Source organism: Cynoglossus semilaevis, chromosome 3 (genome assembly GCF_000523025.1).
Source record: "Cynoglossus semilaevis isolate Cse_v1.0 chromosome 3, Cse_v1.0, whole genome shotgun sequence".
Lineage (NCBI taxonomy): Eukaryota > Metazoa > Chordata > Actinopteri > Pleuronectiformes > Cynoglossidae > Cynoglossus > Cynoglossus semilaevis.
The window spans coordinates 1777326-1789433 of NC_024309.1; the positions used below are offsets into that span (position 1 = coordinate 1777326).

At 41.3% G+C, this 12108-nt stretch overlaps 1 protein-coding gene across 1 annotated transcript in view; it reads right to left on the reverse strand.

Annotated features, from left to right (window-relative positions):
- sspo (SCO-spondin) overlaps positions 1-12108 on the reverse strand; it is a 69444-nt gene that overhangs the window by 39408 nt on the left and 17928 nt on the right. Inside the window, 19 exon segments of the mRNA XM_025054676.1 lie at positions 1687-1821; positions 1922-2089; positions 2735-2947; positions 3507-3671; positions 3849-3884; positions 4043-4263; positions 4430-4621; positions 4664-4830; positions 6644-6864; positions 7355-7429; positions 7519-7719; positions 8092-8262; positions 9296-9342; positions 9435-9604; positions 9694-9773; positions 9873-10043; positions 10669-10779; positions 11162-11392; positions 11487-11621. Of these exon segments, the coding sequence (XP_024910444.1) occupies positions 1687-1821; positions 1922-2089; positions 2735-2947; positions 3507-3671; positions 3849-3884; positions 4043-4263; positions 4430-4621; positions 4664-4830; positions 6644-6864; positions 7355-7429; positions 7519-7719; positions 8092-8262; positions 9296-9342; positions 9435-9604; positions 9694-9773; positions 9873-10043; positions 10669-10779; positions 11162-11392; positions 11487-11621 (2910 nt within the window).

A 12108-nucleotide genomic window follows, 5' to 3' on the forward strand; every position in this document is an offset into this window, starting at 1 on the left:
TGCGTCCCCTGGAGCGTCCATCGCCGGAGCGTCCATGATGACACCTCGAGACTAGTGGGGTCCATCTAGTCCACCTCTTGTCGCCCCCCAGCAGGACGCTGGCCGGGTCGTTGACCACGGTGTGCTAGCCCAGGAGGTGGGACCAAGTCATTGCTTTGCAAGTCTCAAGTCTTTGCACTCAAGTCCGAATCAACTCTCAAGTCAAAATAGGCAAAGTCCGAGTCGAATCCAAGTCAAGACTGAAAAGTGTCAAGTCAAGTCCCAAGTCCTGCCGTTTCTGTTTCGACTTTATAATCTTTGGGTTTTGGAGAAAGTATCGAGTCTTGTCGAGTCAAAGGGCTCGAGTCCAAGTGAAGTCACGAGTCATTGATGTTAAAGTCCAAGTCGAGTTGCAAGTCTCTTTACATTTTGTCAAGTCGAGTCTAAAGTCATCAAATTGATGTCATGGGACCAAGTCATGAGACTCGAGTCCACACCTCTGTGCTAGCCTGCCTGGCCCGGTCGGCTGACGCTCCTCCCAGATGTGACAACACCACCGTCAACTTTGGTTTGCTCAACATCCGCTCGCTCACGAGCAAAAGGACATCTCATCCAGGATGTCCTCACCGACTATCATCCTCCTCCATTCGTCTGACTGTCCCCTCCGCCCGTCTCACCACCATGGGGTAAATCTCTACCCCCCGTCTTGAGTAACATCAATTCACTACCACAATTCAAGTCTGCACTTAAAACTCATCTGTTTAAAATTGCCTTCTCTGTCTGATATTCCGCTGTTGCTTTTTAACTTCGTGTTCTTCAAATTTAATGTTTGATTATTTTTTAATGCTGTCTTGTTATCTTTATAATCACTGTAAGGTGTCCATACGGTGACGGAAAGTCGCCTATGAAACAAAATGTATTATTATTATTATTTACAATACATAATAATACATCAACAAATCGTTCCTTCTGTTAATGCTCTATCACAGTGATCGTCAACTTGCGGCCCGTGGGCCAAATCTGGTCCACCAAATCGTCCAATTCCAAGATAAACATCAAATATATACTATAGAAAAACGTGATTTACACGTGCGTGTAAATCCCCTGATCAATTGGCCTTTCCGTCGATGCCTTGCTCAGAACAGACGGAGGTCTAATACTTTACAGCATGTAACTCACCAGCTTTTGAATTTAAGGATTCATTTACTCTCTAACTACGCCTGTCTGCTGTTTGGAGGAGGGCAGATGGCGCACAGTTGATGTTTTTAGGCTGAAACATCTGCCCTGTTGCGTCTGGGAATCAGGCTAATAGGAAAAGTGAAAAAAAAAAGCTACGGGCTGAAACTAAACGTCGAGCAGGAAGGCGCTACAAATCACAGCGAAAACTGTGGGGACTTGCAGACTGTTCTCTGCGGAGTTATTGAGAGGCAAACATTAGCATAAAAGCTGTCATCGCTAAGGGCAGATGTATGTTAATGTTCTTCAGACACTTGGTAAAAACGGAGTCTTTATAGTCTATCTGGTGTTAACAGCGCACAGGCCGTTACATCAACCCACCAGCGCGCAAATAATTTAAATAAACATCCAGATAAATACAGCTTATCTGCCCACAGGCAGCAGGTCCGGGACCTTTTCTGGAGTCAGACCGTCGCGCTGACAAACACAAACAGTGGCTTATCTGGCTATAAAAAATGGCAATCTCAGTACCTTCAGGACAGCGACAGCCAGGCTGACATTCGGCGTTGCTCTGGCACTCTATGCCCTGCTGAAGGTCTGCGCAGCGCTGCGGACACTGGTTGGCGCACAACACAAACTCCTGGCCCGGGGGGCAACCTGTCTCGTCTAAAACAACACAGGGAACTTTTTAAAGACCAAATATTGGCTCCAAGATGAATTCATTTACATTCATCCGTACACAGAACAGTGAGAATTTCGTTCTCACCGCAGGGTTTGGTGTTGCACGGTTTGACCTGGTTCTTCTCCCCGTCGCACTTTTTCCCGCCGTTTTTGGGCGGAGGGCTTGAGCAGGAACGGGTGCGTATGGAGCGGCCGCCACCGCAGCGTTTGTCGCAGCGGGACCAAGGACTCCACCTGGACCATCCTCCGTCCACTATAACAAACAAACACACTTGCTCAGACGCAGAAACTTTTTTTTTTTTCTCATAAATTTGAAGCATGTCGCACATGAAGAAGAAACAACTGAACAGGTATTCAGGGGAAAATAAGCTAAAAAAATGTTTTAAATTATTTAAAACCATGTATTTATTGCTATTGTGTTTATATACCTTTTCAGGTAATTCATTTTTTAATTACAATTATTATTATTACTGATAATAATAATAATAATAATAATAATAATAATAATAATAATAATAATAATAATAATAATAATAATAATAATAATAATAATAATAATAATAATAATAATAATAATAATAATAATAATAATAATAATAATATAAAGTATTGATAAAAATTAATAACATTTTATAATTTTTTTATTAATAAAAAAGTTATATCATGTTTTCATAAAAGTGATAATCAACTAGTGGCTCATGTACCAAATCCGGGCCGCTGACGCGTCCAATCCGGCCTACAACTGGATTCCAAAGTCAACATCAAATAGTAATATTACATAAAAATGTGATTTTTTTTTTCATTTTATTTGAGTGTCTGGTCCCCAATGTGTCTGTCCAGCAAAATTCTAGACTCCCAACAAATATAGTTGGTGACCCCTGTAACTGCTGTAACTGACCTCTGCAAGGCTTGATGTTACAAAAGCGTTGCTCCTGGTTCCCCCCGAGGATGTCTTCACACCACGAACCGTTGGTACCAGGGGAGAGAAAGGTTCGGATCCTTTGCTGCTGACCGACGCCGCAGGATCGTGAACAGGAGCTCCACTCCCCCCACCCTGTCCATGTGCAGTTCCTCTCTGCACAATCAGGTCCGACGCAAGCTCCTCCTCCATCTGGAAACAGTATAGGACACTTGAAGGTGATGCTTTGGTGCCACATTTCTTAATTTCAACATTTATACTGTTAGCATAGCATCTCTATAGGTTACAAAATGCTACATCACACTCCTTCACACTGCTTTTTTTAAAATATTTTTGTGTACCATTGCAATACACAGCAAGCAGGATTTTTTGAGTTTAAATTACTACCACTCGAAGTTATTCGAAATTATGCTAAAAAAAATGCAGTTTGCGAAACGAACCATTTGATAGCACATTCTTTTAACCAACTTTAAAGAGATTAAATTTTGTTAGTCAGGGTGAATGCAGCTCATTTATTACATTTTGGTCAGTATTTATGAATAATTTAACGTTGTTGTCGTCTGCCTGGCTCATGAAAAAACTAGGTTTGTGGTGCTCTCAATGTAGTACTGTGTTTTATTTTTAAAATATGAGCAGTTGTTATTTAATAGTTCCACCTACATTATTATTATCTTAAGAAAATTTTTTAAAAATACTAATGATATATGGATTAGTACAAATAATATTTATTTCAAGAATCCAATTTTCAAACCTGGACACTGAGGAAGGTTACAGGCCTTCTCTTGGTGAGAGCTTCCGAAACAAGGAGCTTTTACACACTGGCGATGGCGGGCTTTTGTGGCTGGACTTTGAGCATCAGTGCAGGTCTTCGAGCAGGAACTCCACAAGGACCAGGCAGAGAAGCCGGCGTCCTCATCTGAACAAGATAGATGGGGAAATATGGAGGAAAAGTGGAAAGATGAAGTCTACTGTCAAAGGAAACAAAGCGTCTTGGCAAAAACAGCACAAAACCCCCAACAATCATCAGATTTTTACTGACTTCTGTACAAGAAAAAAAAAGAGGAAAAACAACAAAGGCTTAGGTTCAAATTACCTGGTAAAAGTGGTTCTTGAGTTGGACCAATAATCACTGTGAAAACATTGAAATGTTTGTGAAATGTGAAAAATGTTTTAAATAAAAATAAAAATAAATTCTTTTCTCCCTTCTAATTTTCTGAAGCCCCATAGTGCCCCCTGGTGGCGGCCCTCCCCCATTCGAAAACCGCTGAGCTAGACAACAATCTGTACCTGGGCAGTCAGGTGCCTGACAGTAAGTGGTTTCCTGTCGTGGTCCCGGGCAATCTCTGCCTCCGTGAGCTGGGGCAGGTCGGGTGCATCCTCGAGATCGAGTTTTCAGACCCAGTCCTCCACAGGACAAAGAACAAGGGCTCCATGGTCCCCAGGGTGACAGGCCTCCATCAACAGGACAGTGCTCCAGGGAACAATTCCACCTCCCATGTTCGCAACCACTGGAGGGAGAAAGCAGGGAGAACTGTCAGGATGTGGGCTGGGACTGAGTCGATCGGAACGAGAGCCAAAGATTTTACACATATTGGAGGAGCCGCAAAACCTCCAAACGGCCACTGGGGGCAGTAAAAGACTATATGAAATGACGCTGGACAATAATAAAGTCACCATATGCTGCATTCATGAGCCACGATGTCTCCAGACTGCAGTTCCGTTCCCTCAGAGATGTTGTAGAGAGCAGACGACACCGGTGCGACAGAGACGCTCTGTAAAGACGCCAAAAACTCCCCGTCCACCAGACACGGACACTCCTGAGACACACAAAAAAATAGCATTTTTAGAAATGTGCATAATGGAACCCTATTGCGTTGTTATTGTTATTATAATAACATAAGCATCCACCTGCAGACAGAGGCCGTGGTGTTGGTAGGTGCGCAGAGGGCAGTGGCAGCCTTCCTCACAGGCATCTGAGAAACAGCCTTCTCTACCACTGATCTGAGCGCAGTTAAATGGGCAGCCTTCGGATCGTTCACATTCTCTATACAACCTTCCCGGTGGGCAGCCCACCTCTGCACAAGAGCAAAGAACAAATAGTCACAGTTGCTATAAAAAAAAAAAAATGTCGATGATGTTTTGCACAGCGAAGAGTTACTGGACTTACCAAGGAGTTGCTATAAAAAAAAATGTCGATGATGTTTTGGACAGCGAAGAGTTACTGGACTTACCAAGGCAGACCTGGGTGTTACATATCTTGCTCTGGCGAATGAGGCCGCTGCAGGGTGGAGAGCTGCAGAGACGGGAGCGGGACTGTTGTCCTCCTCCACAGCTTACGGAACACTTGGACCACTTGGACCACGGTAGCCAAGAGCCAACTGACTCTAAAAGGACAATGGTAGAGAAAAAAAAATTGGATTGTTGTTGTTGCTGGATACATTCATAGTTGTTTGTGTTTTTTTTGGCTGAGGTCATAGTTTTTTTGGGGATGCAAAGATGGACTCAGACCAGCCTCAGCTAGTTTTGGGCCAATAGACTGACTGACGGATTGTCCAATCAGATGATGTTCTGATTAACATTGTTGAGGACAAGTCAATTTTTGGTTACCGTAATAATTTTGTTCAATTTTCACAATTTTTACCTGCTATGTATTTTAGCAAAATAACAACATATGTTTTTTCATTTTTAGGAATGTTGATTTATTTAGCTTTATCACGATTAATTGTGAATAATCGTGATTAATCCTCGTACGTTTTTGCGTGTATATGAAGTTTATATATGAAGGTAAATACATCAACATATGAACTTTAGATGTTACTATTTGAATATTTAACCATCCCGTTGTCCTTCGCATTTTTGTACACATCCTTCGTCCTTGCAGTAAATTTTCATCCTGTCCCAGAATATGGGTATGAATGAATATGAGGAAATGTTGGCACAAGCTGTGCACACATACAGTATTCACACACACACACAAAGGTAGATTGGGTCTAGGTGAACCACCTTCACCTAGCAAGTGCCGTTGCAAAAATGGTTTAAAGTTTGAACCATGCACGGAGCGTCGATACGAACAGGAGAAAATTCATCAATCTTTAATGGAAGCAGATGGAGGAACAGGAGGAGCACAGACAGGAACCTACCACCTGGCTACTGGTGTTTATGGTTCTGTCCAAATTATCAAAGACAGTGAGTATGAAGGTGGTGGATCTGTGCTTACAGCCCAGCACTATTCTGCTCAATAGTGTCTGTACTGATACTGACACAAAGCTGGAGGGAGAGTTCCAAAGACACCGGAACACTATTTTGGCTCACAGGCCAAAAATAGGTTCAGAATTTGGTACAGTATTGGTTGGATGTAGAATGTTTGGGCAACACAATATACGAAAAAAAATGTACAAGATTAAACCTAAACCTTCGAAGAAAATTTGGTGCATGATGTCTGCCATCTGGTGGCAACGACTGAAATAACAGTCGATTTGTTGCGATGCATTAAACAGAAGGATAGACATCAGTTTTTACTAAGTATAATTATTAAAGTATAATATAACTTATATTATCGGCGATATTAGCTTTATTACGCAATATAGATAAAAATCGTTATAGGTTTTTCGTCCGATAAGGAAAACCCGATAACCTGGGTTTAACTTAGATGATGTGACCTAAACATAGTTTTGAAGTCCTCCAACGCAAATGGCTGCGTATGACAGTAACGGTCTGTACCTCACAACTTGGACAACATCAGCATATCGGATAACGGATAACGGCAAAAAGTTAATACCGGGCATCCCTAGTTTTTACTACACACTATCTGTGTAATTTAAATACAGATTAATGTCTGTTATATCTGGGTTATCATGACTTGATGGATGAACAAAGTCGAAAAAGCACCTGTACACCGGTGGATGTTGCAGTCTTTCTGTTGCTCGGCAGCTCCAAGGCAGCCTCTTCCACCGCTCTGAGGAGACGGATTATTGCACTGGCGTCTCCTAAACTGCACTCCTCGTCCACAAGGAAGTGAGCAATCACCCCAGGCTGCCCATTGACTCCAACCACCATCAACGTTGCACCCGGGAACTGATTCACACTGCAGAACTCCGGCCTCGCAGGAACTAAATAAAAGAGTGAAAACTGCATTCAATTTGATGAGTCACCTTCTCTGACAGGCTAGGGATTATAGTGATCGAGTCTCAAAGTGGCAGTTTATTGCTGGAACTTTTATGATGTGTTGATGTGAAAACTGTTGAATTGTCAATGACAATTTGTGGAAACATTTAATTTTTTTTTATGAATGGAAAATTAGTTAAAGAATCTTAAAGGAGCGGCTAAATGACGGGGCTAAAATAAGCTAATTATATTTATATTATTATATCACCCATTTAAACCAAAGTTACATTTAAAAACGTTCTTGTTTCCATAACGTGTGTTGGGTTTTATGGATTTTTTTCGTATGGATTTTACTCCAAAAGTGTAAATTTTTAGATGAAAAAAACAAATTAATTTGTGGTTTGGCTTAGAATGAAACTACAGACAAAGAAAAAAATAAATCAAATATAGAATTAAAAATTGCATTGTACCAATTTATGCAGTCACTGATGATACTATCTCCTGGATTTGCAAACTGCCAGTCCGCTCCACCAGGCCACGCCCATGAAGCGTTACTGGAGTCTAGGCCTCCTTAGATTAAACAGAAGAGAAAGGTGATAGGCAGAGACAAAAATGTCACAATTAGGATCATCTCTTATGTTTTAGAGTTTTGGTCTAACCAGTAGCGGAGCTGTTGTGGTATTTGCAGCGACACTCATCCCTGGTTACACACACTCCATCCTGCAGGACCATGTCACCGGGACAGCCGCAAGTCCGGCTGCACACGGAGGAGTCCAGACACATGGTGTCACCGTAGAGATCCGAACAGGACCGTGGACAGGGCTTCCCACAGGCCCATTCCACCTGGCCTCCTTCGCAGTCTTTAAGTAGAGCAGAATTAGATACACATGTTAGAGAAAATGAACTTAAAAGATCACAAGAAATTGTGTTCGGTACGTTCACATCACGTTTTCGTTATGTTCCGAACCCACAGTTCCAACACACTGTCTGGCCCAAGGAGCATAAAGGTTTTTCAGTAGGGGTGCATGATAATTATAACATACTAAGATGTAATTGCGGGCCACATGTGGGTAGTCGGAGGCCCCGAGAGTTGCCTGTGAGCCAGGGGTTTTGAACCCCGGCTCGAGGAGGAACAGGAAAGTTTCGTTTAAAGCCATACTTTAACACTTTCCCTGCAAAAGCCTGTCATTTATACCGAACAGCATGTGATCCCATTGTTTTCCTGTACTGACCTGAACAGACGGTGATGTTGTCATGGCAACCACGGCTCTGTCTGCTCTCCCCAAGGCAGGGCAGACCGCCGAACATGGCAGGAGGGCTATTGCATTCTCTGGTGCGTGTGGAGGAACCGGCACAGCCATCGCAGTCTGACCAGACTGACCATGGACTCCATGAACCATGGACTACAGAGTCAGAAGGAAGGAAGATAAAAATAAAATAAGGGAACCAGGGAAAATAAACTGCAACGGGGAAGACAGATGTTTTGCTGTAAGCTGAAACAGAGGAACAGATGTTTTGCTGTAAGCTGAAACAGACTAACGAACCACACTACACTCGCACTATTACGATTTACTAAAGCAGCGATCAGCAACTGGCAGCCGACTTTTTGATTTGGACATATATTTTGTTATATGTGTGCTATTTGAGTGTCAAGAAAAATTCAACTATATTTGTAGTACAAAATTCAAATAACTGGGACCAAAAATTTTCTATCTCTATATTTTTATATTTATATATTTTTATATTTATATATTTTATATATATATATTATATTATATTTGATTCACTTACTGAAAATAATTGATTAGTGCTGCACTGTTATCCCTGATTCACCCTGCTTAGTGATTAAAAAATACATAATAAAAAATACATAGGTATGTAACCTTTATGTATTAACTAATGTATGTTATATATTGTACTGTATTTCAGGTTAAACTGAAACACTTCACTTCTAGGGCTGTTTTACCTGGACAGAAAGAAATGACAGGACAAGGCTGTCTCTGGATTTGAACGCCAACCGCGTTGTGCATTTCCTGTTCTCCAGAGCAGGTTGCTCCTCCGCCCGTGGGTTCAGGACAGCTACAGCTCCGGTAGCGGGACACTGACTCAGCCCCACATGTCCTGGAGCAGGGAGTCCACTCGGACCACTCGCACCAGCCACCTGACACTGAAAATACATGTGTAACTGTAAAGTGTCTCTTTGCACAGTGTAACATTTTTTTATTGTTACTTATTATTACCATTCACTTGATAGAAACTCCAATGATCACTATGGTATGGTATTATATATATTGATGTTAATATAAATACATATATATAAACATATAACATATAATATATAAACCATTTTAATAGTATATTCAATGTATTTTAAACTGAATATTACTATATATATTAAGCAAATATAATGATTCTGTGTTTATATTCGTGACTTACCTGGACAGGTCTGTCTGGTGCAGTTCAACCTCCCACTCTCACATGTGCTGAAACATGAATTACAACAAAATTACTTCTTCTGCTTTGGCATTTTTCTGTAAATGTTTTGACCTGCGTCCGTGTATAAGACCGAACTGACCAGTTGTTGCATCCGTCCTGGGATTCTACGCTCTCTCCTGGTTCTAGCCATTGTCCAGTGCTGAGGTCCAGACAGGGACAGTCTTCTCTCTCTACACACACTGTCCCATTGGCGGACAGGACCTTTCCCTCCGTGCAGTAGCAGCCGGGCTCGCACTGCCACTCGCAGTGCTGACAGACACAAGCAGGACATCACCGGAGTATTGATTTCAGTAATAATTCATAAAGAAATGTTAACGTGTTTCGAGAGTCCCACTCACTGCCAGATCATCGCAGGATCGAGGACATGACGGACCACAGCTGCTGAACGCTGTGCCTGGGACCTTAGAACATGGAGCGACTGAGACAAAAACGTGGAATGTCACCATGTGTATAATGACAAGTCAAAGTTAGGCACCACAAGAGCACATCTACAGTTTAAAGAGTGTATAAAAATGACCTGGACAGTGGTTCGTGTTGCAGGTGATAACCTCGGTTCCAAGACCCTCACAGTAATTTCCCTCCCCCTCTGGACTTGGACTGTCACAGTGTCTGCGCCGACTCTGAATGCCCCCGCCACATGACTTGGTGCATTCAGTCCAGTTACTCCACTGACCCCACCCACCATCACCTGTACAGGGTGAAAAGATTATGACATAAAAAATATTAATTTATTAAGAATGTTAACCATATCCATAATTAAATATTAATAAAAATAATATTTTATTGTGAAAAAATAATTATAGGGTTTAGTTTCTCAGATATGAGTATTTTCTGGCTGAAAAAAATTTTTTTTATGTAACTTGTAAACAATATACAAAGATAATATATGAAGACATAATGCTATTAAAATACAATACAAAAAAAACCTCTTCTGTTGTCTTCTAAAATGCAAACACCAATTCTGATTTGTTTCTCAAAACAAGCTTAAAAACAAAAGCATATCAAATATTTATATAATATTATAATGAAAAAGTAACGTGGTTTTGAATTTTCACAGAATGTTTATATTAGCTAATAATTTAAATAAAAAATAAAAAATAATAAAATGATGATATTGTTTCAATTGTTAATGATATTGTTTAAATTATTATTTTTAATTTTATTTTTATGTTTTTTTAATATTCTAGCCTTGATATGCTGTTACTAGTTACTACCAATAGATAGCAGTGTAGTACACAGTTCTAAAATGTTGCCAAACTTTCATACATAATTTAAAATAGAAGAATGAAAAAAAGGACACACAATACACTTACGGTCACATGGCACGTTGATGCAGACCTGGTCCTCTCTGTGGGGTCCTAGACATGGCAAGTCGCTCCCAGAGCGCCGGGGACTTGAACAGAACCGGTATCGAGACTGGAGGCCTGCTCCACACGACACAGAACACTGACCCCAGGGAGTCCACACGGACCATTGGCCGACAGCTGCAGGGACCAATAGGTAATAGTGATTCACCATTTAAAAAAAAAAAAACAAAAACAGATCAATATTCAATAATCAATAAAAGATATGTTCTTCCTACCGCTGCAGCTGTTCTCAGAGCAATTCACCAGCTTCCCTGCTCTGCATGTACTAAATAAAAGACACCGACATGTATTTCAAATAAATCTTACTTTTTTTATCTTACAGTCACATCAACTTTCTCACTGTTAGATACCAGTTATTGCAGTCTGTAGGGACAACGTCTCCTGGTTGGAATTGCCGTCCCCCCACGTTGCAGCGACAGTCAGACTCTTGCACACACACACCGTCCTGGGGGTTGGGAGAACGATGAACGATCAGAACGGTAAGAACAGATACTATCTCTTAGTTGAGGAGTGAGCGCAGGTTTTTTACACACCTGTTGCACTCTGCCTTGCGGACACTGGCAACCTGGTGTGCAGTTCCTGCTTAGGTCCATGCTGACGTCAGTACAGGACACAGCACCAATCACACACCGACTCCACTGCTGACCCGGAGGACAAGCCTGGCTGTCACCTGAAGTAAAAAATAAATAAATAAATAAATAATCAAAGTAAAAGTATCAAGTGTAATCCAGTGATCGAAACTGTGTGCGTGGTGTTCGGTTTACCACAGGGCTGAAGATTGCAGGCGCTGAACTGTTGTGCCGTGCCGTGAACCCGAATGGGCCCGCGGGTTCGAGACCTGTATCCTCCGCCACACGTCACCGAGCACTCTGACCATGTGGTCCACGGCCCCTTCACACCTGGGAGACAAAGTCTATCTAATGATATCTGACAACAGTTCAGTACGTACCGCAGTACTGCCGTCACGGTACATTCTCGGCACAAAAAGATATCACAAATGTGATATCACAAAAGAAACTGACAATTTATATACATATATAACTATACATATATTTATATACATATATATTGCATATATAAAATATATAGTCATTAGGGGTGCAAGAAACTATAAATACACCAATGTATTGCAATATTTTGTTTCACGATACAGTATCGATTTTCTACGGCACTGTATCCTTTTTCTTTAAAAAAAAAACACTGGTTCATTTGATTTAGCTTGTCTAGCGATTACAAATGTAGACCCCTCTGTTGCAAGTTTAGCAACCTGATGTTAAGCAGTATGTCGCGATATATCTATCGTCACCCCCAACTCATGATATATTACTCATATACTCATATTGCCAGATTCTAGCCAATACACAGCCTTAATATTCATATATATAT